Consider the following 27,142-nt stretch of genomic DNA (forward strand, 5'->3'; position numbering starts at 1 on the left):
TTGGTTGGGTGTAGTATGGTGGGGTGTGGTGTTGTGTGGCATGGTGGGGTGTGGCATGGTGATGTGTGGCATGGTGGGGTGTGGCATGGTGGGGCGTGGTATGGTGGGGCGTGGTATGGTGGGGCGTGGTATGGTGGGGTGGGGTGTAGTGGGGTGTGGTATGGAATGGTTTGTGTGAGTCCTACCCCAGACAGAGGTTAGTATGGTATGGTGTGGTATGGTATGGTGGGGTATGGTATGGTATGGTATGGTATGGTGTGGTGGGGTGTGGTGTGGTTTGTGTGAGTCCTACCCCAGACAGAGGTTAGTATGGTATGGTGTGGTATGGTGTGGTGGGGTATGGTATGGTATGGTGTGGTGGGGTGTGGTGTGGTTTGTGTGAGTCCTACCCCAGACAGAGGTTAGTATGGTATGGTGTGGTATGGTGTGGTGGGGTATGGTATGGTGTGGTGGGGTGTGGTGTGGTGTGGTATGAGTCCTACCCCAGACAGAGGTTAGTCATACAGCTGAGAGCAGCACGGCGCAGCTCCATGTCTGGCTGAGACGGGTCGCTATAGAGACGTAGGACGCCACCATCACCTAGCAACTCACTCAGGTGCTGCAACAGAGAGAACAAGCTCGTCACACACCCTCCACACACACACACACACACCCCCTTCACACACACACACACCACCCTCCCCAACCTACCTACCCGGTTGCAGCGAGGTCCGTTTCCATAGATCAGAGTAGACAACGCCTGCAGCACCTCACTGTGAGTCCAGAGGCTACACACAGCCAGCGCACGGACCACGTAACACACACACGCATCCAGCGTCTGCTCGTCCACTATCACCTACACACACAAACACACAGTTACAGAGAGTAGGGGTGGGGGATACCTGTAGCTGGTTGAGGAGGTGGTGTGTGTTGGGGGGGATACCTGTAGCTGGTTGAGGAGGTGGTGGTGTGTGGGGGGGTACCTGTAGCTGGTTGAGGAGGTGGTGGTGTGTTGGGGGGGGATACCTGTAGCTGGTTGAGGAGGTGGTGGTGTGTTGGGGGGGGGATACCTGTAGCTGGTTGAGGAGGTGGTGGTGTGTTGGGGGGGGATACCTGTAGCTGGTTGAGGAGGTGGTGGTGTGTGGGGGGGTACCTGTAGCTGGTTGAGGAGGTGGTGGTGTGTGGGGGGGTACCTGTAGCTGGTTGAGGAGGTGGTGTGTGTTGGGGGGGTACCTGTAGCTGGTTGAGGAGGTGGTGTGTGTTGGGGGGGGGATACCTGTAGCTGGTTGAGGAGGCGGTGTGTGTTGGGGGGGGATACCTGTAGCTGGTTGAGGAGGCGGTGTGTGTTGGGGGGGGGATACCTGTAGCTGGTTGAGGAGGCGGTGTGTGGGGGGATACCTGTAGCTGGTTGAGGAGGCGGTGTGTGGGGGGATACCTGTAGCTGGTTGAGGAGGCGGTGTGTGTTGGGGGGGGGGATACCTGTAGCTGGTTGAGGAGGCGGTGTGTGTTGGGGGGGGGATACCTGTAGCTGGTTGAGGAGGCGGTGTGTGTTGGGGGGGGGATACCTGTAGCTGGTTGAGGAGGTGGTGTGTGTGGGGGGGATACCTGTAGCTGGTTGAGGAGGTGGTGTGTGTGGGGGGGATACCTGTAGCTGGTTGAGGAGGTGGTGTGTGTTGGGAGGATACCTGTAGCTGGTTGAGGAGGCGGTGTGTGTGGGGGGGATACCTGTAGCTGGTTGAGGAGGCGGTGTGTGTGGGGGGGATACCTGTAGCTGGTTGAGGAGGCGGTGTGTGTTGGGGGGGGATACCTGTAGCTGGTTGAGGAGGCGGTGTGTGTTGGGGGGGGATACCTGTAGCTGGTTGAGGAGGCGGTGTGTGTGTTGGGGGGGGGATACCTGTAGCTGGTTGAGGAGGCGGTGTGTGTTGGGGGGGGGGGGGATACCTGTAGCTGGTTGAGGAGGCGGTGTGTGTTGGGGGGGATACCTGTAGCTGGTTGAGGAGGCGGTGTGTGTTGGGGGGGGGGGGGATACCTGTAGCTGGTTGAGGAGGCGGTGTGTGTTGGGGGGGGGGGATACCTGTAGCTGGTTGAGGAGGTGGTGTGTGGGGGGGGGGTACCTGTAGCTGGTTGAGGAGGCGGTGTGTGTTGGGGGGGGGGATACCTGTAACTGGTTGAGGAGGCGGTGTGTGTTGGGGGGGGATACCTGTAGCTGGTTGAGGAGGCGGTGTGTGTTGGGGGGGATACCTGTAGCTGGTTGAGGAGGTGGTGGTGTGTGGGGGGGTACCTGTAGCTGGTTGAGGAGGTGGTGTGTGTTGGGGGGGGGATACCTGTAGCTGGTTGAGGCGGTGTGTGTGTTGGGGGGGGGATACCTGTAGCTGGTTGAGGCGGTGTGTGTGTTGGGGGGGGGATACCTGTAGCTGGTTGAGGCGGTGTGTGTGTTGGGGGGGGGATACCTGTAGCTGGTTGAGGCGGTGTGTGTGTTGGGGGGGGGATACCTGTAGCTGGTTGAGGAGGCGGTGTGTGTGTTGGGGGGGGGGATACCTGTAGCTGGTTGAGGAGGTGGTGATACCTGTAGCTGGTTGAGGTGGCGGTGTGTGTTGGGGGGGGGATACCTGTAGCTGGTTGAGGAGGTGGTGTGTGTTGGGGGTGGGATACCTGTAGCTGGTTGAGGAGGTGGTGTGTGTTGGGGGGGGGATACCTGTAGCTGGTTGAGGAGGTGGTGTGTGGGGGGGTACCTGTAGCTGGTTGAGGAGGCGGTGTGTGGGGGGGATACCTGTAGCTGGTTGAGGAGGCGGTGTGTTGGGGGGGGGATACCTGTAGCTGGTCGAGGAGGTGGTGTGTGTGGGGGGGATACCTGTAGCTGGTTGAGGAGGCGGTGTGTGTTGGGGGGGATACCTGTAGCTGGTTGAGGAGGCGGTGTGTGTTCGGGGGGATACCTGTAGCTGGTTGAGGAGGTGGTGTGTGTTGGGGGGGATACCTGTAGCTGGTTGAGGAGGTGGTGTGTGTTGGGGGGGATACCTGTAGCTGGTTGAGGAGGTGGTGGTGTGTGGGGGGGTACCTGTAGCTGGTTGAGGAGGTGGTGGTGTGTGGGGGGGTACCTGTAGCTGGTTGAGGAGGTGGTGGTGTGTTGGGGGGGGATACCTGTAGCTGGTTGAGGAGGTGGTGGTGTGTTGGGGGGGGGATACCTGTAGCTGGTTGAGGAGGTGGTGGTGTGTTGGGGGGGGATACCTGTAGCTGGTTGAGGAGGTGGTGGTGTGTTGGGGGGGGATACCTGTAGCTGGTTGAGGAGGTGGTGGTGTGTTGGGGGGGGATACCTGTAGCTGGTTGAGGAGGTGGTGGTGTGTTGGGGGGGGATACCTGTAGCTGGTTGAGGAGGTGGTGGTGTGTTGGGGGGGGATACCTGTAGCTGGTTGAGGAGGTGGTGGTGTGTGGGGGGGTACCTGTAGCTGGTTGAGGAGGTGGTGTGTGTTGGGGGGGTACCTGTAGCTGGTTGAGGAGGTGGTGTGTGTTGGGGGGGGGGATACCTGTAGCTGGTTGAGGAGGCGGTGTGTGTTGGGGGGGGGGATACCTGTAGCTGGTTGAGGAGGCGGTGTGTGTTGGGGGGGGGATACCTGTAGCTGGTTGAGGAGGCGGTGTGTGTTGGGGGGGGGATACCTGTAGCTGGTTGAGGAGGCGGTGTGTGTTGGGGGGGGGATACCTGTAGCTGGTTGAGGAGGTGGTGTGTGTGGGGGGGATACCTGTAGCTGGTTGAGGAGGTGGTGTGTGTGGGGGGGATACCTGTAGCTGGTTGAGGAGGTGGTGTGTGTTGGGAGGATACCTGTAGCTGGTTGAGGAGGTGGTGTGTGTGGGGGGGATACCTGTAGCTGGTTGAGGAGGCGGTGTGTGTGGGGGGGATACCTGTAGCTGGTTGAGGAGGCGGTGTGTGTTGGGGGGGGGATACCTGTAGCTGGTTGAGGAGGCGGTGTGTGTTGGGGGGGGGATACCTGTAGCTGGTTGAGGAGGCTGTGTGTGTTGGGGGGGGATACCTGTAGCTGGTTGAGGAGGCGGTGTGTGTTGGGGGGGGGGGGGGATACCTGTAGCTGGTTGAGGAGGCGGTGTGTGTTGGGGGGGATACCTGTAGCTGGTTGAGGAGGCGGTGTGTGTTGGGGGGGGGGGGATACCTGTAGCTGGTTGAGGAGGCGGTGTGTGTTGGGGGGGGGGGATACCTGTAGCTGGTTGAGGAGGTGGTGTGTGGGGGGGGGGGTACCTGTAGCTGGTTGAGGAGGCGGTGTGTGTTGGGGGGGGGATACCTGTAACTGGTTGAGGAGGCGGTGTGTGTTGGGGGGGGATACCTGTAGCTGGTTGAGGAGGCGGTGTGTGTTGGGGGGGATACCTGTAGCTGGTTGAGGAGGCGGTGTGTGTTGGGGGGGGATACCTGTAGCTGGTTGAGGAGGCGGTGTGTGTTGGGGGGGATACCTGTAGCTGGTTGAGGAGGCGGTGTGTGTTGGGGGGGGATACCTGTAGCTGGTTGAGGCGGTGTGTGTGTTGGGGGGGGGATACCTGTAGCTGGTTGAGGCGGTGTGTGTGTTGGGGGGGGGATACCTGTAGCTGGTTGAGGCGGTGTGTGTGTTGGGGGGGGGATACCTGTAGCTGGTTGAGGCGGTGTGTGTGTTGGGGGGGGGATACCTGTAGCTGGTTGAGGAGGCGGTGTGTGTGTTGGGGGGGGGGATACCTGTAGCTGGTTGAGGAGGTGGTGATACCTGTAGCTGGTTGAGGTGGCGGTGTGTGTTGGGGGGGGATACCTGTAGCTGGTTGAGGAGGTGGTGTGTGTTGGGGGTGGGATACCTGTAGCTGGTTGAGGAGGTGGTGTGTGTTGGGGGGGGGATACCTGTAGCTGGTTGAGGAGGTGGTGTGTGGGGGGGTACCTGTAGCTGGTTGAGGAGGCGGTGTGTGGGGGGGATACCTGTAGCTGGTTGAGGAGGCGGTGTGTTGGGGGGGGGATACCTGTAGCTGGTCGAGGTGGTGGTGTGTGTGGGGGGGATACCTGTAGCTGGTTGAGGAGGCGGTGTGTGTTGGGGGGGATACCTGTAGCTGGTTGAGGAGGCGGTGTGTGTTGGGGGGGATACCTGTAGCTGGTTGAGGAGGTGGTGTGTGTTGGGGGGGATACCTGTAGCTGGTTGAGGAGGTGGTGTGTGTTGGGGGGGATACCTGTAGCTGGTTGAGGAGGTGGTGGTGTGTGGGGGGATACCTGTAGCTGGTTGAGGAGGTGGTGGTGTGTTGGGGGGGGATACCTGTAGCTGGTTGAGGAGGTGGTGGTGTGTTGGGGGGGGATACCTGTAGCTGGTTGAGGAGGTGGTGGTGTGTTGGGGGGGGATACCTGTAGCTGGTTGAGGAGGTGGTGGTGTGTTGGGGGGGGATACCTGTAGCTGGTTGAGGAGGTGGTGGTGTGTTGGGGGGGGATACCTGTAGCTGGTTGAGGAGGTGGTGGTGTGTTGGGGGGGGATACCTGTAGCTGGTTGAGGAGGTGGTGGTGTGTTGGGGGGGGATACCTGTAGCTGGTTGAGGAGGTGGTGGTGTGTGGGGGGGTACCTGTAGCTGGTTGAGGAGGTGGTGTGTGTTGGGGGGGTACCTGTAGCTGGTTGAGGAGGCGGTGTGTGTTGGGGGGGGGATACCTGTAGCTGGTTGAGGAGGCGGTGTGTGTTGGGGGGGGGATACCTGTAGCTGGTTGAGGAGGCGGTGTGTGTTGGGGATACCTGTAGCTGGTTGAGGAGGTGGTGTGTGTTGGGGGGGGATACCTGTAGCTGGTTGAGGAGGTGGTGTGTGTTGGGGGGGGGGATACCTGTAGCTGGTTGAGGAGGTGGTGTGTGTTGGGGGGGGGATACCTGTAGCTGGTTGAGGAGGCGGTGTGTGTTGGGGGGGGGATACCTGTAGCTGGTTGAGGAGGTGGTGTGTGTTGGGAGGGGGGGGGATACCTGTAGCTGGTTGAGGAGGTGGTGTGTGTTGGGAGGGGGGGGGATACCTGTAGCTGATTGAGGAGGTGGTGTGTGTTGGGAGGGGGGGGGATACCTGTAGCTGGTTGAGGAGGTGGTGTGTGTGGGGGGGATACCTGTAGCTGGTTGAGGAGGTGGTGTGTGTGGGGGGGATACCTGTAGCTGGTTGAGGAGGCGGTGTGTGTGGGGGGGATACCTGTAGCTGGTTGAGGAGGCGGTGTGTGTGGGGGGGATACCTGTAGCTGGTTGAGGAGGCGGTGTGTGTGGGGGGATACCTGTAGCTGGTTGAGGAGGCGGTGTGTGTTGGGGGGGGGATACCTGTAGCTGGTTGAAGAGGCGGTGTGTGTTGGGGGGGGGATACCTGTAGCTGGTTGAAGAGGCGGTGTGTGTTGGGGGGGGGGGGGATACCTGTAGCTGGTTGAGGAGGCGGTGTGTGTTGGGGGGGATACCTGTAGCTGGTTGAGGAGGTGGTGTGTGTTGGGGGGGATACCTGTAGCTGGTTGAGGAGGTGGTGTGTGTTGGGGGGGATACCTGTAGCTGGTTGAGGAGGTGGTGGTGTGTGGGGGGGTACCTGTAGCTGGTTGAGGAGGTGGTGGTGTGTGGGGGGGTACCTGTAGCTGGTTGAGGAGGTGGTGGTGTGTTGGGGGGGGATACCTGTAGCTGGTTGAGGAGGTGGTGGTGTGTTGGGGGGGGGATACCTGTAGCTGGTTGAGGAGGTGGTGGTGTGTTGGGGGGGGGATACCTGTAGCTGGTTGAGGAGGTGGTGGTGTGTGGGGGGGTACCTGTAGCTGGTTGAGGAGGTGGTGGTGTGTGGGGGGGTACCTGTAGCTGGTTGAGGAGGTGGTGGTGTGTGGGGGGGTACCTGTAGCTGGTTGAGGAGGTGGTGTGTGTTGGGGGGGTACCTGTAGCTGGTTGAGGAGGTGGTGTGTGTTGGGGGGGGATACCTGTAGCTGGTTGAGGAGGCGGTGTGTGTTGGGGGGGGGATACCTGTAGCTGGTTGAGGAGGTGGTGTGTGTTGGGGGGGGATACCTGTAGCTGGTTGAGGAGGTGGTGTGTGTTGGGGGGGGGATACCTGTAGCTGGTTGAGGAGGCGGTGTGTGTTGGGGGGGGGATACCTGTAGCTGGTTGAGGAGGCGGTGTGTGTTGGGGGGGGGATACCTGTAGCTGGTTGAGGAGGTGGTGTGTGTGGGGGGGATACCTGTAGCTGGTTGAGGAGGTGGTGTGTGTGGGGGGGATACCTGTAGCTGGTTGAGGAGGTGGTGTGTGTTGGGAGGGGGGGGGATACCTGTAGCTGATTGAGGAGGTGGTGTGTGTTGGGAGGGGGGGGATACCTGTAGCTGGTTGAGGAGGTGGTGTGTGTGGGGGGGATACCTGTAGCTGGTTGAGGAGGTGGTGTGTGTGGGGGGGATACCTGTAGCTGGTTGAGGAGGTGGTGTGTGTGGGGGGGATACCTGTAGCTGGTTGAGGAGGCGGTGTGTGTGGGGGGATACCTGTAGCTGGTTGAGGAGGCGGTGTGTGTTGGGGGGGGGATACCTGTAGCTGGTTGAAGAGGCGGTGTGTGTTGGGGGGGGGATACCTGTAGCTGGTTGAGGAGGCGGTGTGTGTTGGGGGGGGGGGGATACCTGTAGCTGGTTGAGGAGGCGGTGTGTGTTGGGGGGGATACCTGTAGCTGGTTGAGGAGGTGGTGTGTGTTGGGGGGGATACCTGTAGCTGGTTGAGGAGGTGGTGTGTGTTGGGGGGGATACCTGTAGCTGGTTGAGGAGGTGGTGGTGTGTGGGGGGGTACCTGTAGCTGGTTGAGGAGGTGGTGGTGTGTGGGGGGGGTACCTGTAGCTGGTTGAGGAGGTGGTGGTGTGTTGGGGGGGGATACCTGTAGCTGGTTGAGGAGGTGGTGGTGTGTTGGGGGGGGGATACCTGTAGCTGGTTGAGGAGGTGGTGGTGTGTTGGGGGGGGATACCTGTAGCTGGTTGAGGAGGTGGTGGTGTGTGGGGGGGTACCTGTAGCTGGTTGAGGAGGTGGTGGTGTGTGGGGGGGTACCTGTAGCTGGTTGAGGAGGTGGTGTGTGTTGGGGGGGTACCTGTAGCTGGTTGAGGAGGTGGTGTGTGTTGGGGGGGGATACCTGTAGCTGGTTGAGGAGGCGGTGTGTGTTGGGGGGGGGATACCTGTAGCTGGTTGAGGAGGCGGTGTGTGTTGGGGGGGGGATACCTGTAGCTGGTTGAGGAGGCGGTGTGTGGGGGGATACCTGTAGCTGGTTGAGGAGGTGGTGTGTGTTGGGGGGGGATACCTGTAGCTGGTTGAGGAGGTGGTGTGTGTTGGGGGGGGGATACCTGTAGCTGGTTGAGGAGGCGGTGTGTGTTGGGGGGGGGATACCTGTAGCTGGTTGAGGAGGTGGTGTGTGTGGGGGGGATACCTGTAGCTGGTTGAGGAGGTGGTGTGTGTGGGGGGGATACCTGTAGCTGGTTGAGGAGGTGGTGTGTGTTGGGAGGGGGGGGGATACCTGTAGCTGATTGAGGAGGTGGTGTGTGTTGGGAGGGGGGGGATACCTGTAGCTGGTTGAGGAGGTGGTGTGTGTGGGGGGGATACCTGTAGCTGGTTGAGGAGGTGGTGTGTGTGGGGGGGATACCTGTAGCTGGTTGAGGAGGTGGTGTGTGTGGGGGGGATACCTGTAGCTGGTTGAGGAGGCGGTGTGTGTTGGGGGGGGGATACCTGTAGCTGGTTGAGGAGGCGGTGTGTGTTGGGGGGGGGATACCTGTAGCTGGTTGAAGAGGCGGTGTGTGTTGGGGGGGGGATACCTGTAGCTGGTTGAGGAGGCGGTGTGTGTTGGGGGGGGGATACCTGTAGCTGGTTGAGGAGGCGGTGTGTGTTGGGGGGGATACCTGTAGCTGGTTGAGGAGGCGGTGTGTGTTGGGGGGGGGATACCTGTAGCTGGTTGAGGCGGTGTGTGTTGGGGGGGGGATACCTGTAGCTGGTTGAGGCGGTGTGTGTGTTGGGGGGGGGATACCTGTAGCTGGTTGAGGCGGTGTGTGTGTTGGGGGGGGGATACCTGTAGCTGGTTGAGGCGGTGTGTGTGTTGGGGGGGGGATACCTGTAGCTGGTTGAGGCGGTGTGTGTGTTGGGGGGGGGGATACCTGTAGCTGGTTGAGGCGGTGTGTGTGTTGGGGGGGGGATACCTGTAGCTGGTTGAGGCGGTGTGTGTGTTGGGGGGGGGATACCTGTAGCTTGTTGAGGCGGTGTGTGTGTTGGGGGGGGGATACCTGTAGCTGGTTGAGGCGGTGTGTGTGTTGGGGGGGGGATACCTGTAGCTGGTTGAGGCGGTGTGTGTGTTGGGGGGGGGATACCTGTAGCTGGTTGAGGAGGCGGTGTGTGTGTTGGGGGGGGGATACCTGTAGCTGGTTGAGGAGGCGGTGTGTGTGTTGGGGGGGGGATACCTGTAGCTGGTTGAGGAGGCGGTGTGTGTGTTGGGGGGGGGATACCTGTAGCTGGTTGAGGAGGTGGTGATACCTGTAGCTGGTTGAGGAGGCGGTGTGTGTGTTGGGGGGGGGATACCTGTAGCTGGTTGAGGAGGTGGTGATACCTGTAGCTGGTTGAGGAGGCGGTGTGTGTTGGGGGGGGGGATACCTGTAGCTGGTTGAGGAGGTGGTGTGTGTTGGGGGTGGGATACCTGTAGCTGGTTGAGGAGGTGGTGTGTGTTGGGGGGGGGATACCTGTAGCTGGTTGAGGAGGTGGTGTGTGGGGGGGGGATACCTGTAGCTGGTTGAGGAGGTGGTGTGTGGGGGGGTACCTGTAGCTGGTCGAGGAGGCGGTGTGTGGGGGGGATACCTGTAGCTGGTCGAGGAGGCGGTGTGTTGGGGGGGGGGATACCTGTAGCTGGTCGAGGAGGTGGTGTGTGTGGGGGGGATACCTGTAGCTGGTTGAGGAGGCGGTGTGTGTTGGGGGGGATACCTGTAGCTGGTTGAGGAGGCGGTGTGTGTTGGGGGGGGGAATACCTGTAGCTGGTTGAGGAGGTGGTGTGTGTTGGGGGGGATACCTGTAGCTGGTTGAGGAGGTGGTGGTGTGTGGGGGGGTACCTGTAGCTGGTTGAGGAGGTGGTGGTGTGTTGGGGGGGGGATACCTGTAGCTGGTTGAGGAGGTGGTGGTGTGTTGGGGGGGGATACCTGTAGCTGGTTGAGGAGGTGGTGGTGTGTGGGGGGGTACCTGTAGCTGGTTGAGGAGGTGGTGGTGTGTGGGGGGGTACCTGTAGCTGGTTGAGGAGGTGGTGGTGTGTGGGGGGGTACCTGTAGCTGGTTGAGGAGGTGGTGTGTGTTGGGGGGGTACCTGTAGCTGGTTGAGGAGGTGGTGTGTGTTGGGGGGGGGATACCTGTAGCTGGTTGAGGAGGCGGTGTGTGTTGGGGGGGGGATACCTGTAGCTGGTTGAGGAGGCGGTGTGTGTTGGGGGGGGGATACCTGTAGCTGGTTGAGGCGGTGTGTGTGTTGGGGGGGGGATACCTGTAGCTGGTTGAGGCGGTGTGTGTGTTGGGGGGGGGATACCTGTAGCTGGTTGAGGCGGTGTGTGTGTTGGGGGGGGGATACCTGTAGCTGGTTGAGGAGGCGGTGTGTGTGTTGGGGGGGGGATACCTGTAGCTGGTTGAGGAGGTGGTGATACCTGTAGCTGGTTGAGGAGGCGGTGTGTGTTGGGGGGGGGATACCTGTAGCTGGTTGAGGAGGTGGTGTGTGTTGGGGATGGGATACCTGTAGCTGGTTGAGGAGGCGGTGTGTGTTGGGGGGGATACCTGTAGCTGGTTGAGGAGGCGGTGTGTGTTGGGGGGGGGATACCTGTAGCTGGTTGAGGCGGTGTGTGTGTTGGGGGGGGGATACCTGTAGCTGGTTGAGGCGGTGTGTGTGTTGGGGGGGGGATACCTGTAGCTGGTTGAGGCGGTGTGTGTGTTGGGGGGGGGATACCTGTAGCTGGTTGAGGCGGTGTGTGTGTTGGGGGGGGGATACCTGTAGCTGGTTGAGGCGGTGTGTGTGTTGGGGGGGGGATACCTGTAGCTGGTTGAGGAGGCGGTGTGTGTGTTGGGGGGGGGATACCTGTAGCTGGTTGAGGAGGTGGTGATACCTGTAGCTGGTTGAGGAGGCGGTGTGTGTTGGGGGGGGGATACCTGTAGCTGGTTGAGGAGGTGGTGTGTGTTGGGGGTGGGATACCTGTAGCTGGTTGAGGAGGTGGTGTGTGTTGGGGGGGGGATACCTGTAGCTGGTTGAGGAGGTGGTGTGTGGGGGGGTACCTGTAGCTGGTTGAGGAGGCGGTGTGTGGGGGGGATACCTGTAGCTGGTTGAGGAGGCGGTGTGTTGGGGGGGGGATACCTGTAGCTGGTCGAGGAGGTGGTGTGTGTGGGGGGGATACCTGTAGCTGGTTGAGGAGGCGGTGTGTGTTGGGGGGGATACCTGTAGCTGGTTGAGGAGGCGGTGTGTGTTGGGGGGGGGATACCTGTAGCTGGTTGAGGCGGTGTGTGTGTTGGGGGGGGGATACCTGTAGCTGGTTGAGGAGGCGGTGTGTGTGTTGGGGGGGGGATACCTGTAGCTGGTTGAGAAGGCGGTGTGTGTGTTGGGGGGGGGATACCTGTAGCTGGTTGAGGAGGTGGTGATACCTGTAGCTGGTTGAGGAGGCGGTGTGTGTTGGGGGGGGGATACCTGTAGCTGGTTGAGGAGGTGGTGTGTGTTGGGGGGATACCTGTAGCTGGTTGAGGAGGTGGTGTGTGTTGGGGGGGGATACCTGTAGCTGGTTGAGGAGGTGGTGTGTGGGGGGGTACCTGTAGCTGGTTGAGGAGGCGGTGTGTGGGGGGGATACCTGTAGCTGGTTGAGGAGGCGGTGTGTTGGGGGGGGATACCTGTAGCTGGTTGAGGAGGCGGTGTGTTGGGGGGGGATACCTGTAGCTGGTTGAGGAGGCGGTGTGTGTTGGGGGGGATACCTGTAGCTGGTTGAGGAGGCGGTGTGTGTTGGGGGGGGATACCTGTAGCTGGTTGAGGAGGCGGTGTGTGTTGGGTGGGGGATACCTGTAGCTGGTTGAGGAGGTGGTGTGTGGGGGGGGATACCTGTAGCTGGTTGAGGAGGTGGTGTGTGGGGGGGGGGATACCTGTAGCTGGTTGAGGAGAAGGTGTGTGGGGGGGTACCTGTAGCTGGTTGAGGAGGTGGTGTGTGGGGGGGGGATACCTGTAGCTGGTTGAGGTGGTGGTGTGTGGGGGGGGGGGATACCTGTAGCTGGTTGAGGAGGTGGTGTGTGTGGGGGGGATACCTGTAGCTGGTTGAGGAGGCGGTGTGTGTTGGGGGGGATACCTGTAGCTGGTTGAGGAGGTGGTGGTGTGTGGGGGGGATACCTGTAGCTGGTCGAGGAGGTGGTGTGTGTGGGGGGGATACCTGTAGCTGGTTGAGGAGGCGGTGTGTGTTGGGGGGGATACCTGTAGCTGGTTGAGGAGGCGGTGTGTGTTGGGGGGGGGATACCTGTAGCTGGTTGAGGCGGTGTGTGTGTTGGGGGGGGGATACCTGTAGCTGGTTGAGGCGGTGTGTGTGTTGGGGGGGGGATACCTGTAGCTGGTTGAGAAGGCGGTGTGTGTGTTGGGGGGGGGATACCTGTAGCTGGTTGAGGAGGTGGTGATACCTGTAGCTGGTTGAGGAGGCGGTGTGTGTTGGGGGGGGGATACCTGTAGCTGGTTGAGGAGGTGGTGTGTGTTGGGGGGATACCTGTAGCTGGTTGAGGAGGTGGTGTGTGTTGGGGGGGGATACCTGTAGCTGGTTGAGGAGGTGGTGTGTGGGGGGGTACCTGTAGCTGGTTGAGGAGGCGGTGTGTGGGGGGGATACCTGTAGCTGGTTGAGGAGGCGGTGTGTTGGGGGGGGATACCTGTAGCTGGTTGAGGAGGCGGTGTGTTGGGGGGGGATACCTGTAGCTGGTTGAGGAGGCGGTGTGTGTTGGGGGGGATACCTGTAGCTGGTTGAGGAGGCGGTGTGTGTTGGGGGGGGATACCTGTAGCTGGTTGAGGAGGCGGTGTGTGTTGGGTGGGGGATACCTGTAGCTGGTTGAGGAGGTGGTGTGTGGGGGGGGATACCTGTAGCTGGTTGAGGAGGTGGTGTGTGGGGGGGGGATACCTGTAGCTGGTTGAGGAGAAGGTGTGTGGGGGGGTACCTGTAGCTGGTTGAGGAGGTGGTGTGTGGGGGGGGGATACCTGTAGCTGGTTGAGGTGGTGGTGTGTGGGGGGGGGGGATACCTGTAGCTGGTTGAGGAGGTGGTGTGTGTGGGGGGGATACCTGTAGCTGGTTGAGGAGGCGGTGTGTGTTGGGGGGGATACCTGTAGCTGGTTGAGGAGGTGGTGGTGTGTGGGGGGGTACCTGTAGCTGGTTGAGGAGGTGGTGTGTGTTGGGGGGGATACCTGTAGCTGGTTGAGGAGGTGGTGGTGTGTGGGGGGGTACCTGTAGCTGGTTGAGGAGGTGGTGGTGTGTGGGGGGGTACCTGTAGCTGGTTGAGGAGGTGGTGGTGTGTGGGGGGGTACCTGTAGCTGGTTGAGGAGGTGGTGTGTGTTGGGGGGGTACCTGTAGCTGGTTGAGGAGGTGGTGTGTGTTGGGGCGGTACCTGTAGCTGGTTGAGGAGGTGGTGTGTGTTGGGGGGGGGATACCTGTAGCTGGTTGAGGAGGTGGTGTGTGTTGGGGGGGGGATACCTGTAGCTGGTTGAGGAGGTGGTGTGTGTTGGGGGGGGGATACCTGTAGCTGGTTGAGGAGGTGGTGTGTGTTGGGGGGATACCTGTAGCTGGTTGAGGAGGCGGTGTGTGTTGGGGGGGATACCTGTAGCTGGTTGAGGAGGTGGTGGTGTGTGGGTGGGTACCTGTAGCTGGTTGAGGAGGTGGTGTGTGTTGGGGGGGTACCTGTAGCTGGTTGAGGAGGTGGTGTGTGTTGGGGGGGTACCTGTAGCTGGTTGAGGAGGTGGTGTGTGTTGGGGGGGGGATACCTGTAGCTGGTTGAGGAGGTGGTGTGTGTTGGGGGGGGGATACCTGTAGCTGGTTGAGGAGGTGGTGTGTGTTGGGGGGGGGATACCTGTAGCTGGTTGAGGCGGTGTGTGTTGGGGGGGGATACCTGTAGCTGGTTGAGGCGGTGTGTGTTGGGGGGGGGATACCTGTAGCTGGTTGAGGAGGCGGTGTGTGTTGGGGGGGGATACCTGTAGCTGGTTGAGGAGGCGGTGTGTGGGGGGGGGGATACCTGTAGCTGGTTGAGGAGGCGGTGTGTGGGGGGGGGGATACCTGTAGCTGGTTGAGGAGGTGGTGTGTGTTGGGGGGGGATACCTGTAGCTGGTTGAGGAGGTGGTGTGTGTGGGGGGGATACCTGTAGCTGGTTGAGGAGGCGGTGTGTGGGGGGGGGGATACCTGTAGCTGGTTGAGGAGGCGGTGTGTGTTGGGGGGGGGGGGGGATACCTGTAGCTGGTTGAGGAGGCGGTGTGTGTTGGGGGGGGGATACCTGTAGCTGGTTGAGGAGGCGGTGTGTGGGGGGGGGGGATACCTGTAGCTGGTTGAGGAGGCGGTGTGTGTGGGGGGGGGGGGGGGGATACCTGTAGCTGGTTGAGGAGGTGGTGTGTGTTGGGGGGGGGATACCTGTAACTGGTTGAGGAGGTGGTGTGTGTTGGGGGGGGGATACCTGTAACTGGTTGAGGAGGTGGTGTGTGTTGGGGGGGGGATACCTGTAACTGGTTGAGGAGGCGGTGTGTGTTGGGGGGGGATACCTGTAGCTGGTTGAGGAGGCGGTGTGTGTTGGGGGGGGGATACCTGTAGCTGGTTGAGGAGGCGGTGTGTGTTGGGGGGGGGATACCTGTAGCTGGTTGAGGCGGTGTGTGTGTTGGGGGGGGGATACCTGTAGCTGGTTGAGGAGGCGGTGTGTGTGTTGGGGGGGTGATACCTGTAGCTGGTTGAGGAGGTGGTGTGTGTTGGGGGGGGGATACCTGTAGCTGGTTGAGGAGGTGGTGTGTGTTGGGGGGGGGGATACCTGTAGCTGGTTGAGGAGGTGGTGTGTGGGGGGGTACCTGTAGCTGGTTGAGGAGGCGGTGTGTGGGGGGGATACCTGTAGCTGGTTGAGGAGGCGGTGTGTTGGGGGGGGATACCTGTAGCTGGTTGAGGAGGTGGTGTGTGTGGGGGGGATACCTGTAGCTGGTTGAGGAGGCGGTGTGTGTTGGGGGGGATACCTGTAGCTGGTTGAGGAGGCGGTGTGTGTTGGGGGGGATACCTGTAGCTGGTTGAGGCGGTGTGTGTGTTGGGGGGGGGAAACCTGTAGCTGGTTGAGGCGGTGTGTGTGTTGGGGGGGGATACCTGTAGCTGGTTGAGGAGGCGGTGTGTGTGTTGGGGGGGGGGGATACCTGTAGCTGGTTGAGGAGGTGGTGATACCTGTAGCTGGTTGAGGAGGCGGTGTGTGTTGGGGGGGGATACCTGTAGCTGGTTGAGGAGGTGGTGTGTGTTGGGGGGGGGGATACGTGTAGCTGGTTGAGGAGGTGGTGTGTGGGGGGGTACCTGTAGCTGGTTGAGGAGGCGGTGTGTGGGGGGGATACCTGTAGCTGGTTGAGGAGGCGGTGTGTTGGGGGGGGATACCTGTAGCTGGTTGAGGAGGTGGTGTGTGGGGGGGTACCTGTAGCTGGTTGAGGAGGCGGTGTGTTGGGGGGGGATACCTGTAGCTGGTTGAGGAGGCGGTGTGTTGGGGGGGGATACCTGTAGCTGGTTGAGGAGGTGGTGTGTGTGGGGGGGATACCTGTAGCTGGTTGAGGAGGCGGTGTGTGTTGGGGGGGGGGGGGGGGAATACCTGTAGCTGGTTGAGGAGGCGGTGCGTGTTGGGGGGGGGGGGGGGGGGGATACCTGTAGCTGGTTGAGGAGGTGGTGTGTGTTGGGGGGGGGGGGGGGGATACCTGTAGCTGGTTGAGGAGGCGGTGTGTGTTGGGGGGGGGGATACCTGTAGCTGGTTGAGGCGGTGTGTGTGTTGGGGGGGGGATACCTGTAGCTGGTTGAGGCGGTGTGTGTGTTGGGGGGGGGGATACCTGTAGCTGGTTGAGGAGGTGGTGATACCTGTAGCTGGTTGAGGAGGCGGTGTGTGTTGGGGGGGGATACCTGTAGCTGGTTGAGGAGGTGGTGTGTGTTGGGGGGGGGATACCTGTAGCTGGTTGAGGAGGTGGTGTGTGTTGGGGGTGGGATACCTGTAGCTGGTTGAGGAGGTGGTGTGTGTTGGGGGGGGGATACCTGTAGCTGGTTGAGGAGGTGGTGTGTGGGGGGGTACCTGTAGCTGGTTGAGGAGGCGGTGTGTGGGGGGGATACCTGTAGCTGGTTGAGGAGGCGGTGTGTTGGGGGGGGGATACCTGTAGCTGGTCGAGGAGGTGGTGTGTGTGGGGGGGATACCTGTAGCTGGTTGAGGAGGCGGTGTGTGTTGGGGGGGATACCTGTAGCTGGTTGAGGAGGCGGTGTGTGTTGGGGGGGGGATACCTGTAGCTGGTTGAGGCGGTGTGTGTGTTGGGGGGGGGATACCTGTAGCTGGTTGAGGAGGCGGTGTGTGTGTTGGGGGGGGGATACCTGTAGCTGGTTGAGAAGGCGGTGTGTGTGTTGGGGGGGGGATACCTGTAGCTGGTTGAGGAGGTGGTGATACCTGTAGCTGGTTGAGGAGGCGGTGTGTGTTGGGGGGGGGATACCTGTAGCTGGTTGAGGAGGTGGTGTGTGTTGGGGGGATACCTGTAGCTGGTTGAGGAGGTGGTGTGTGTTGGGGGGGGATACCTGTAGCTGGTTGAGGAGGTGGTGTGTGGGGGGGTACCTGTAGCTGGTTGAGGAGGCGGTGTGTGGGGGGGATACCTGTAGCTGGTTGAGGAGGCGGTGTGTTGGGGGGGGATACCTGTAGCTGGTTGAGGAGGCGGTGTGTTGGGGGGGGATACCTGTAGCTGGTTGAGGAGGCGGTGTGTGTTGGGGGGGATACCTGTAGCTGGTTGAGGAGGCGGTGTGTGTTGGGGGGGGATACCTGTAGCTGGTTGAGGAGGCGGTGTGTGTTGGGTGGGGGATACCTGTAGCTGGTTGAGGAGGTGGTGTGTGGGGGGGGATACCTGTAGCTGGTTGAGGAGGTGGTGTGTGGGGGGGGGATACCTGTAGCTGGTTGAGGAGAAGGTGTGTGGGGGGGTACCTGTAGCTGGTTGAGGAGGTGGTGTGTGGGGGGGGGGATACCTGTAGCTGGTTGAGGTGGTGGTGTGTGGGGGGGGGGGATACCTGTAGCTGGTTGAGGAGGTGGTGTGTGTGGGGGGGATACCTGTAGCTGGTTGAGGAGGCGGTGTGTGTTGGGGGGGATACCTGTAGCTGGTTGAGGAGGTGGTGGTGTGTGGGGGGGATACCTGTAGCTGGTCGAGGAGGTGGTGTGTGTGGGGGGGATACCTGTAGCTGGTTGAGGAGGCGGTGTGTGTTGGGGGGGATACCTGTAGCTGGTTGAGGAGGCGGTGTGTGTTGGGGGGGGGATACCTGTAGCTGGTTGAGGCGGTGTGTGTGTTGGGGGGGGGATACCTGTAGCTGGTTGAGGCGGTGTGTGTGTTGGGGGGGGGATACCTGTAGCTGGTTGAGAAGGCGGTGTGTGTGTTGGGGGGGGGATACCTGTAGCTGGTTGAGGAGGTGGTGATACCTGTAGCTGGTTGAGGAGGCGGTGTGTGTTGGGGGGGGGATACCTGTAGCTGGTTGAGGAGGTGGTGTGTGTTGGGGGGATACCTGTAGCTGGTTGAGGAGGTGGTGTGTGGGGGGGTACCTGTAGCTGGTTGAGGAGGCGGTGTGTGGGGGGGATACCTGTAGCTGGTTGAGGAGGCGGTGTGTTGGGGGGGGATACCTGTAGCTGGTTGAGGAGGCGGTGTGTTGGGGGGGGATACCTGTAGCTGGTTGAGGAGGCGGTGTGTGTTGGGGGGGATACCTGTAGCTGGTTGAGGAGGCGGTGTGTGTTGGGGGGGGATACCTGTAGCTGGTTGAGGAGGCGGTGTGTGTTGGGTGGGGGATACCTGTAGCTGGTTGAGGAGGTGGTGTGTGGGGGGGGATACCTGTAGCTGGTTGAGGAGGTGGTGTGTGGGGGGGGGATACCTGTAGCTGGTTGAGGAGAAGGTGTGTGGGGGGGTACCTGTAGCTGGTTGAGGAGGTGGTGTGTGGGGGGGGGATACCTGTAGCTGGTTGAGGTGGTGGTGTGTGGGGGGGGGGGATACCTGTAGCTGGTTGAGGAGGTGGTGTGTGTGGGGGGGATACCTGTAGCTGGTTGAGGAGGCGGTGTGTGTTGGGGGGGATACCTGTAGCTGGTTGAGGAGGTGGTGGTGTGTGGGGGGGTACCTGTAGCTGGTTGAGGAGGTGGTGTGTGTTGGGGGGGATACCTGTAGCTGGTTGAGGAGGTGGTGGTGTGTGGGGGGGTACCTGTAGCTGGTTGAGGAGGTGGTGGTGTGTGGGGGGGTACCTGTAGCTGGTTGAGGAGGTGGTGGTGTGTGGGGGGGTACCTGTAGCTGGTTGAGGAGGTGGTGTGTGTTGGGGGGGTACCTGTAGCTGGTTGAGGAGGTGGTGTGTGTTGGGGCGGTACCTGTAGCTGGTTGAGGAGGTGGTGTGTGTTGGGGGGGGGATACCTGTAGCTGGTTGAGGAGGTGGTGTGTGTTGGGGGGGGGATACCTGTAGCTGGTTGAGGAGGTGGTGTGTGTTGGGGGGGGGATACCTGTAGCTGGTTGAGGAGGTGGTGTGTGTTGGGGGGATACCTGTAGCTGGTTGAGGAGGCGGTGTGTGTTGGGGGGGATACCTGTAGCTGGTTGAGGAGGTGGTGGTGTGTGGGTGGGTACCTGTAGCTGGTTGAGGAGGTGGTGTGTGTTGGGGGGGTACCTGTAGCTGGTTGAGGAGGTGGTGTGTGTTGGGGGGGTACCTGTAGCTGGTTGAGGAGGTGGTGTGTGTTGGGGGGGGGATACCTGTAGCTGGTTGAGGAGGTGGTGTGTGTTGGGGGGGGGATACCTGTAGCTGGTTGAGGAGGTGGTGTGTGTTGGGGGGGGGATACCTGTAGCTGGTTGAGGCGGTGTGTGTTGGGGGGGGATACCTGTAGCTGGTTGAGGCGGTGTGTGTTGGGGGGGGGATACCTGTAGCTGGTTGAGGAGGCGGTGTGTGTTGGGGGGGGATACCTGTAGCTGGTTGAGGAGGCGGTGTGTGGGGGGGGGGATACCTGTAGCTGGTTGAGGAGGCGGTGTGTGGGGGGGGGGATACCTGTAGCTGGTTGAGGAGGTGGTGTGTGTTGGGGGGGGATACCTGTAGCTGGTTGAGGAGGTGGTGTGTGTGGGGGGGATACCTGTAGCTGGTTGAGGAGGCGGTGTGTGGGGGGGGGGATACCTGTAGCTGGTTGAGGAGGCGGTGTGTGTTGGGGGGGGGGGGGGGGATACCTGTAGCTGGTTGAGGAGGCGGTGTGTGTTGGGGGGGGGATACCTGTAGCTGGTTGAGGAGGCGGTGTGTGGGGGGGGGGGATACCTGTAGCTGGTTGAGGAGGCGGTGTGTGTGGGGGGGGGGGGGGGGGATACCTGTAGCTGGTTGAGGAGGTGGTGTGTGTTGGGGGGGGGATACCTGTAGCTGGTTGAGGAGGTGGTGTGTGTTGGGGGGGGGATACCTGTAACTGGTTGAGGAGGTGGTGTGTGTTGGGGGGGGGATACCTGTAACTGGTTGAGGAGGTGGTGTGTGTTGGGGGGGGGATACCTGTAACTGGTTGAGGAGGCGGTGTGTGTTGGGGGGGGATACCTGTAGCTGGTTGAGGAGGCGGTGTGTGTTGGGGGGGGGATACCTGTAGCTGGTTGAGGAGGCGGTGTGTGTTGGGGGGGGGATACCTGTAGCTGGTTGAGGCGGTGTGTGTGTTGGGGGGGGGATACCTGTAGCTGGTTGAGGAGGCGGTGTGTGTGTTGGGGGGGTGATACCTGTAGCTGGTTGAGGAGGTGGTGTGTGTTGGGGGGGGGATACCTGTAGCTGGTTGAGGAGGTGGTGTGTGTTGGGGGGGGGGATACCTGTAGCTGGTTGAGGAGGTGGTGTGTGGGGGGGTACCTGTAGCTGGTTGAGGAGGCGGTGTGTGGGGGGGATACCTGTAGCTGGTTGAGGAGGCGGTGTGTTGGGGGGGGATACCTGTAGCTGGTTGAGGAGGTGGTGTGTGTGGGGGGGATACCTGTAGCTGGTTGAGGAGGCGGTGTGTGTTGGGGGGGATACCTGTAGCTGGTTGAGGAGGCGGTGTGTGTTGGGGGGGATACCTGTAGCTGGTTGAGGCGGTGTGTGTGTTGGGGGGGGGAAACCTGTAGCTGGTTGAGGCGGTGTGTGTGTTGGGGGGGGATACCTGTAGCTGGTTGAGGAGGCGGTGTGTGTGTTGGGGGGGGGGGATACCTGTAGCTGGTTGAGGAGGTGGTGATACCTGTAGCTGGTTGAGGAGGCGGTGTGTGTTGGGGGGGGATACCTGTAGCTGGTTGAGGAGGTGGTGTGTGTTGGGGGGGGGGATACGTGTAGCTGGTTGAGGAGGTGGTGTGTGGGGGGGTACCTGTAGCTGGTTGAGGAGGCGGTGTGTGGGGGGGATACCTGTAGCTGGTTGAGGAGGCGGTGTGTTGGGGGGGGATACCTGTAGCTGGTTGAGGAGGTGGTGTGTGGGGGGGTACCTGTAGCTGGTTGAGGAGGCGGTGTGTTGGGGGGGGATACCTGTAGCTGGTTGAGGAGGTGGTGTGTGGGGGGGTACCTGTAGCTGGTTGAGGAGGCGGTGTGTTGGGGGGGGATACCTGTAGCTGGTTGAGGAGGCGGTGCGTGTTGGGGGGGGGGGGGGGGGGATACCTGTAGCTGGTTGAGGAGGTGGTGTGTGTTGGGGGGGGGGGGGGGGATACCTGTAGCTGGTTGAGGAGGCGGTGTGTGTTGGGGGGGGGGATACCTGTAGCTGGTTGAGGCGGTGTGTGTGTTGGGGGGGGGATACCTGTAGCTGGTTGAGGCGGTGTGTGTGTTGGGGGGGGGATACCTGTAGCTGGTTGAGGAGGTGGTGATACCTGTAGCTGGTTGAGGAGGCGGTGTGTGTTGGGGGGGGATACCTGTAGCTGGTTGAGGAGGTGGTGTGTGTTGGGGGGGGGATACCTGTAGCTGGTTGAGGAGGTGGTGTGTGGGGGGGTACCTGTAGCTGGTTGAGGAGGCGGTGTGTGGGGGGGGTACCTGTAGCTGGTTGAGGAGGCGGTGTGTGGGGGGGGTACCTGTAGCTGGTTGAGGAGGCGGTGTGTGCGTGGGGGGGGGGGGGGATACCTGTAGCTGGTTGAGGAGGCGGTGTGTGTTGGGGGGGGATACCTGTAACTGGTTGAGGAGGCGGTGTGTGTTGGGGGGGGATACCTGTAGCTGGTTGAGGAGGCGGTGTGTGTTGGGGGGGATACCTGTAGCTGGTTGAGGAGGCGGTGTGTGTTGGGGGGGGGATACCTGTAGCTGGTTGAGGCGGTGTGTGTGTTGGGGGGGGGGTACCTGTAGCTGGTTGAGGCGGTGTGTGTGTTGGGGGGGGGATACCTGTAGCTGGTTGAGGAGGTGGTGATACCTGTAGCTGGTTGAGGAGGCGGTGTGTGTGTGGGGGGGGGGATACCTGTAGCTGGTTGAGGAGGTGGTGATACCTGTAGATGGTTGAGGAGGCGGTGTGTGTTGGGGGGGGGATACCTGTAGCTGGTTGAGGAGGTGGTGTGTGTTGGGGGGGGGATACCTGTAGCTGGTTGAGGAGGTGGTGTGTGGGGGGGTACCTGTAGCTGGTTGAGGAGGCGGTGTGTGGGGGGGGTACCTGTAGCTGGTTGAGGAGGCGGTGTGTTGGGGGGGGGATACCTGTAGCTGGTTGAGGAGGCGGTGTGTTGGGGGGGGGATACCTGTAGCTGGTTGAGGAGGCGGTGTGTTGGGGGGGGGATACCTGTAGCTGGTTGAGGAGGCGGTGTGTTGGGGGGGGGATACCTGTAGCTGGTTGAGGAGGCGGTGTGTGTTGGGGGGGGGATACCTGTAGCTGGTTGAGGAGGCGGTGTGTGTTGGGGGGGATACCTGTAGCTGGTTGAGGAGGCGGTGTGTGTTGGGGGGGATACCTGTAGCTGGTTGAGGAGGCGGTGTGTGTTGGGGGGGGGATACCTGTAGCTGGTTGAGGAGGCGGTGTGTGTTGGGGGGGGGATACCTGTAGCTGGTTGAGGAGGCGGTGTGTGTTTGGGGGGGGATACCTGTAGCTGGTTGAGGAGGTGGTGTGTGGGGGGGGGGATACCTGTAGCTGGTTGAGGAGAAGGTGTGTGGGGGGGTACCTGTAGCTGGTTGAGGAGGTGGTGTGTGGGGGGGGGGATACCTGTAGCTGGTTGAGGAGGTGGTGTGTAGGGGGGTACCTGTAGCTGGTTGAGGAGGTGGTGTGTGGGGGGATACCTGTAGCTGGTTGAGGAGGTGGTGTGTTGGGGGGGATACCTGTAGCTGGTTGTGGAGGTGGTGTGTTGGAGGGGGGGGGGGATAACTGTAGCTGGATGAGGAGGTGGGGGGGGGGGGGGGGGGGTACCTGTTGCTGGTTGAGGAGGTGGTGTGGGGGGGGGGATACCTGTAGCTGGTTGAGGAGGCGGTGTGTGTGGGGGGGGGGGGATACCTGTAGCTGGTTGAGGAGGCGGTGTGTGTGTGGGGGGGGGGGGGGGGATACCTGTAGCTGGTTGAGGAGGCGGTGTGTGTGGGGGGGGGGGGGGGGATACCTGTAGCTGGTTGAGGAGGCGGTGTGTGTTGGGGGGGATACCTGTAGCTGGTTGAGGAGGCGGTGTGTGTTGGGGGGGATACCTGTAGCTGGTTGAGGAGGCGGTGTGTGTTGGGGGGGGGGATACCTGTAGCTGGTTGAGGAGGCGGTGTGTGTTGGGGGGGGGATACCTGTAGCTGGTTGAGGAGGCGGTGTGTGTTGGGGGGGGGATACCTGTAGCTGGTTGAGGAGGTGGTGTGTGTTGGGGGGGGGATACCTGTAGCTGGTTGAGGAGGTGGTGTGTGGGGGGGGGGATACCTGTAGCTGGTTGAGGAGAAGGTGTGTGGGGGGGTACCTGTAGCTGGTTGAGGAGGTGGTGTGTGGGGGGGGGGGATACCTGTAGCTGGTTGAGGAGGTGGTGTGTAGGGGGGTACCTGTAGCTGGTTGAGGAGGTGGTGTGTGGGGGGATACCTGTAGCTGGTTGTGGAGGTGGTGTGTTGGAGGGGGGGGGGGGGATAACTGTAGCTGGTTGAGGAGGTGGTGTGTGGGGGGGGGGGGGGGGGGTACCTGTTGCTGGTTGAGGAGGTGGTGTGGGGGGGGGGGATACCTGTAGCTGGTTGAGGAGGCGGTGTGTGTGGGGGGGGGGGGGGATACCTGTAGCTGGTTGAGGAGGCGGTGTGTGTGTGGGGGGGGGGGGGGATACCTGTAGCTGGTTGAGGAGGCGGTGTGTGTTGGGGGGGGGATACCTGTAACTGGTTGAGGAGGCGGTGTGTGTTGGGGGGGGATACCTGTAGCTGGTTGAGGAGGCGGTGTGTGTTGGGGGGGATACCTGTAGCTGGTTGAGGAGGCGGTGTGTGTTGGGGGGGGATACCTGTAGCTGGTTGAGGCGGTGTGTGTGTTGGGGGGGGATACCTGTAGCTGGTTGAGGCGGTGTGTGTGTTGGGGGGGGGGATACCTGTAGCTGGTTGAGGAGGCGGTGTGTGTGTTGGGGGGGGGATACCTGTAGCTGGTTGAGGAGGTGGTGATACGTGTAGCTGGTTGAGGAGGCGGTGTGTGTTGGGAGGGGGATACCTGTAGCTGGTTGAGGAGGTGGTGTGTGTTGGGGGGGGGATACCTGTAGCTGGTTGAGGAGGTGGTGTGTGTTGGGGGGGGGATACCTGTAGCTGGTTGAGGAGGTGGTGTGTGCGGGGGTACCTGTAGCTGGTTGAGGAGGTGGTGTGTGCGGGGGTACCTGTAGCTGGTTGAGGAGGCGGTGTGTGGGGGGGATACCTGTAGCTGGTTGAGGAGAAGGTGTGTGGGGGGGGATACCTGTAGCTGGTTGAGGAGGCGGTATGTTGGGGGGGGGATACCTGTAGCTGGTTGAGGAGGCGGTATGTTGGGGGGGATACCTGTAGCTGGTTGAGGAGGCGGTGTGTTGGGGGGGGGATACCTGTAGCTGGTTGAGGAGGCGGTGTGTTGGGGGGGGGATACCTGTAGCTGGTTGAGGAGGCGGTGTGTGTTGGGGGGATACCTGTAGCTGGTTGAGGAGGCGGTGTGTGTTGGGGGGGATACCTGTAGCTGGTTGAGGAGGCGGTGTGTGTTGGGGGGGGATACCTGTAGCTGGTTGAGGAGGCGGTGTGTGTTGGGGGGGGAATACCTGTAGCTGGTTGAGGAGGTGGTGTGTGGGGGGGGGGGGATACCTGTAGCTGGTTGAGGAGAAGGTGTGTGGGGGGGTACCTGTAGCTGGTTGAGGAGGTGGTGTGTGGGGGGGGGATACCTGTAGCTGGTTGAGGAGGTGGTGTGTGGGGGGGTACCTGTAGCTGGTTGAGGAGGTGGTGTGTGGGGGGATACCTGTAGCTGGTTGAGGAGGTGGTGTGTTGGGGGGGATACCTGTAGCTGGTTGAGGAGGTGGTGTGTTGGGGGGGGATACCTGTAGCTGGTTGAGGAGGTGGTGTGTTGGGGGGGGGGGGGATAACTGTAGCTGGTTGAGGAGGTGGTGTGGGGGGGGGGATACCTGTAGCTGGTTGAGGAGGTGGTGTGTGGGGGGGGGGGGGGATACCTGTAGCTGGTTGAGGAGGTGGTGTGTGGGGGGGGGGGATAACTGTAGCTGGTTGAGGAGGCGGTGTGTGTTGGGGGGGATACCTGTAGCTGGTTGAGGAGGCGGTGTGTGTTGGGGGGGGATACCTGTAGCTGGTTGAGGAGACGGTGTGTGTTGGGGGGGGAATACCTGTAGCTGGTTGAGGAGGTGGTGTGTGGGGGGGGGATACCTGTAGCTGGTTGAGGAGGTGGTGTGTGGGGGGGGGGGTACCTGTAGCTGGTTGAGGAGGCGGTGTGTGGGGGGGATACCTGTAGCTGGTTGAGGAGGCGGTGTGTTGGGGGGGGATACCTGTAGCTGGTTGAGGAGGTGGTGTGTGGGGGGGGGGGGATAACTGTAGCTGGTTGAGGAGGTGGTGTGTTGGGGGGGGGGGATACCTGTAGCTGGTTGAGGAGGTGGTGTGTTGGGGGGGGGATACCTGTAGCTGGTTGAGGAGGTGGTGTGGGGGGGGGGGATAACTGTAGCTGGTTGAGGAGGTGGTGTGTGGGGGGGGGGGATACCTGTAGCTGGTTGAGGAGGTGGTGTGTGTGGGGGGGGGGGGGGGGATAACTGTAGCTGGTTGAGGAGGTGGTGTGGGGGGGGGGGGGGGGATACCTGTAGCTGGTTGAGGAGGTGGTGTGTGGGGGGGGGATACCTGTAGCTGGTTGAGGAGGTGGTGATACCTGTAGCTGGTTGAGGAGGTGGTGTGTGGGGGGGGGATACCTGTAGCTGGTTGAGGAGGTGGTGTGTGGGGGGGGGGATACCTGTAGCTGGTTGAGGAGGTGGTGTGTAAGCTGACATAGCTTGACGACCAAGTGCTCCTGGCTGAGAGGAACCAGGCGGGTCACGTGGATGAGCAGCGCGCACACTTCCTGTCAACAGACAACCACAGACAACCAGTAAGCAGAAGGTGTGCGTCCCAAAAACATCTCCTTTCTCCTTAAGTGTACACTTGTTTACTACTTCCTACAAATCTAAAAGCATGGGATTGGTGGAGGCATGTCCTACAGGGTGTTCCATCATCATATACCAGTCATTTCCTTTCAAATTAGATAATATGACGTGAACAAGTGCACTTTTGTGGGGGACCAGAAACGATCTCTATTACAGCCAACATGAGCTTTGCTACTCGTCTAGTAAATCAGACTGAACAAGTCTTGACAGTCAATCAAAGCACTGCAGAACCCTGGACATGTGCCTTACAAGCCAGAATGTTTACTCATTTTACATTTAAACTTATTCCACCTGTTGTCTATGCGGCTGGTCCTTCAGCTGTTCGAAATTTGAGACAAAATATCCAAAGTAAAATATTGTTTACCCGACTCAACCGCCGGTACTAAAGCTGAAATTGCTATTACCTGGCACATGCGCAAAACCATGTAAACACCTGTTAGTATGCACGCATCGGCATTATTACGTTGTTTAATATAAAATATATTTTAGACTCTTAAAAGTAGCCACCCTTTGCCTTGATGACAGCTTTGCACACTCTTGGCACTCTCAACCAGCTTCATGAGGTAGTCACCTGGAATGCATTTCAATTAACAGGTGTGCCTTGCTAAAAGTACATTTGTGGAATTTCTTTCCTTCTTAATGTGTTTGAGCCAATCAGTTGTGTTGTCACAAGGTAGGGGTGGTATACAGAAGATAAAAAAGACCAAGTCCATATTATGGCAAGAACAGCTAAAATGACAATGACGATCCATCATTATTTTAAGACATGTTCAGTCAATAACAAACATTTCACGAACTTCGAAAGTTTCTTCAAGTGCAGTAAAAAAAAACAAAGCGCTATGATGAAACTGGTTCTCATGAGGACCGCCACAGGAAAGGAAGACCCAGAGTTACCTCTGCTGCAGAGGATAAGTTCATTAGAGTTACCAGCCTCAGAAATTGCAGCCCAAATAAATGCTTCACAGAGTTCAAGTAACAGACATCTCAACATCAACTGTTCAGAGGAGACTGCGGGAATCAGGCCAAGAAACACGAGAAATTGACATTAGATAGATGGATTTTTTAAATTTAACCTTTAACTAGGCAAGTCAGTTAAGAACAAATTCTTATTTACAATGACGGCCTACCCCGGCCAAACCCGGATGACGCTGGGCCAATTGTGCGCCGCCCTATGGGACTCCCAATCACGGCCGGTTGTGTGATAGAGCCTGGAATCAAACCAGGATCTGTAGTGACACCTCTGGCACTGAGATGCAGTGCTGTAGACAGCTGAACCAGGGTCTGTAGTGACACCTCTGGCACTGAGATGCAGTGCTGTAGACAGCTGAACCAGGGTCTGTAGTGACACCTCTGGCACTGAGATGCAGTGCTGTAGACAGCTGAACCAGGATCTGTAGTGACACCTCTGGCACTGAGATGCAGTGCTGTAGACAGCTGAACCAGGGTCTGTAGTGACACCTCTGGCACTGAGATGCAGTGCTGTAGACAGCTGAACCAGGGTCTGTAGTGACACCT

At 60.4% G+C, this 27,142-nt stretch overlaps 1 protein-coding gene across 1 annotated transcript in view; it reads right to left on the reverse strand.

Moving 5' to 3' along the window:
- Positions 1-27,142, reverse strand: part of heatr6 (HEAT repeat containing 6) — a 79,983-nt gene that overhangs the window by 43,715 nt on the left and 9,126 nt on the right. The window contains exons 2-4 of the mRNA XM_071339894.1: positions 25,438-25,545; positions 695-835; positions 483-598 (exon numbers count right to left, since the gene is read on the reverse strand). Of these exons, the coding sequence (XP_071195995.1) occupies positions 483-598; positions 695-835; positions 25,438-25,545 (365 nt within the window). The remainder of the gene's footprint in view (positions 1-482; positions 599-694; positions 836-25,437; positions 25,546-27,142) is intronic.

The sequence above is a fragment of the Salvelinus alpinus genome, chromosome 13 (genome assembly GCF_045679555.1).
Source record: "Salvelinus alpinus chromosome 13, SLU_Salpinus.1, whole genome shotgun sequence".
Taxonomy (NCBI): domain Eukaryota; kingdom Metazoa; phylum Chordata; class Actinopteri; order Salmoniformes; family Salmonidae; genus Salvelinus; species Salvelinus alpinus.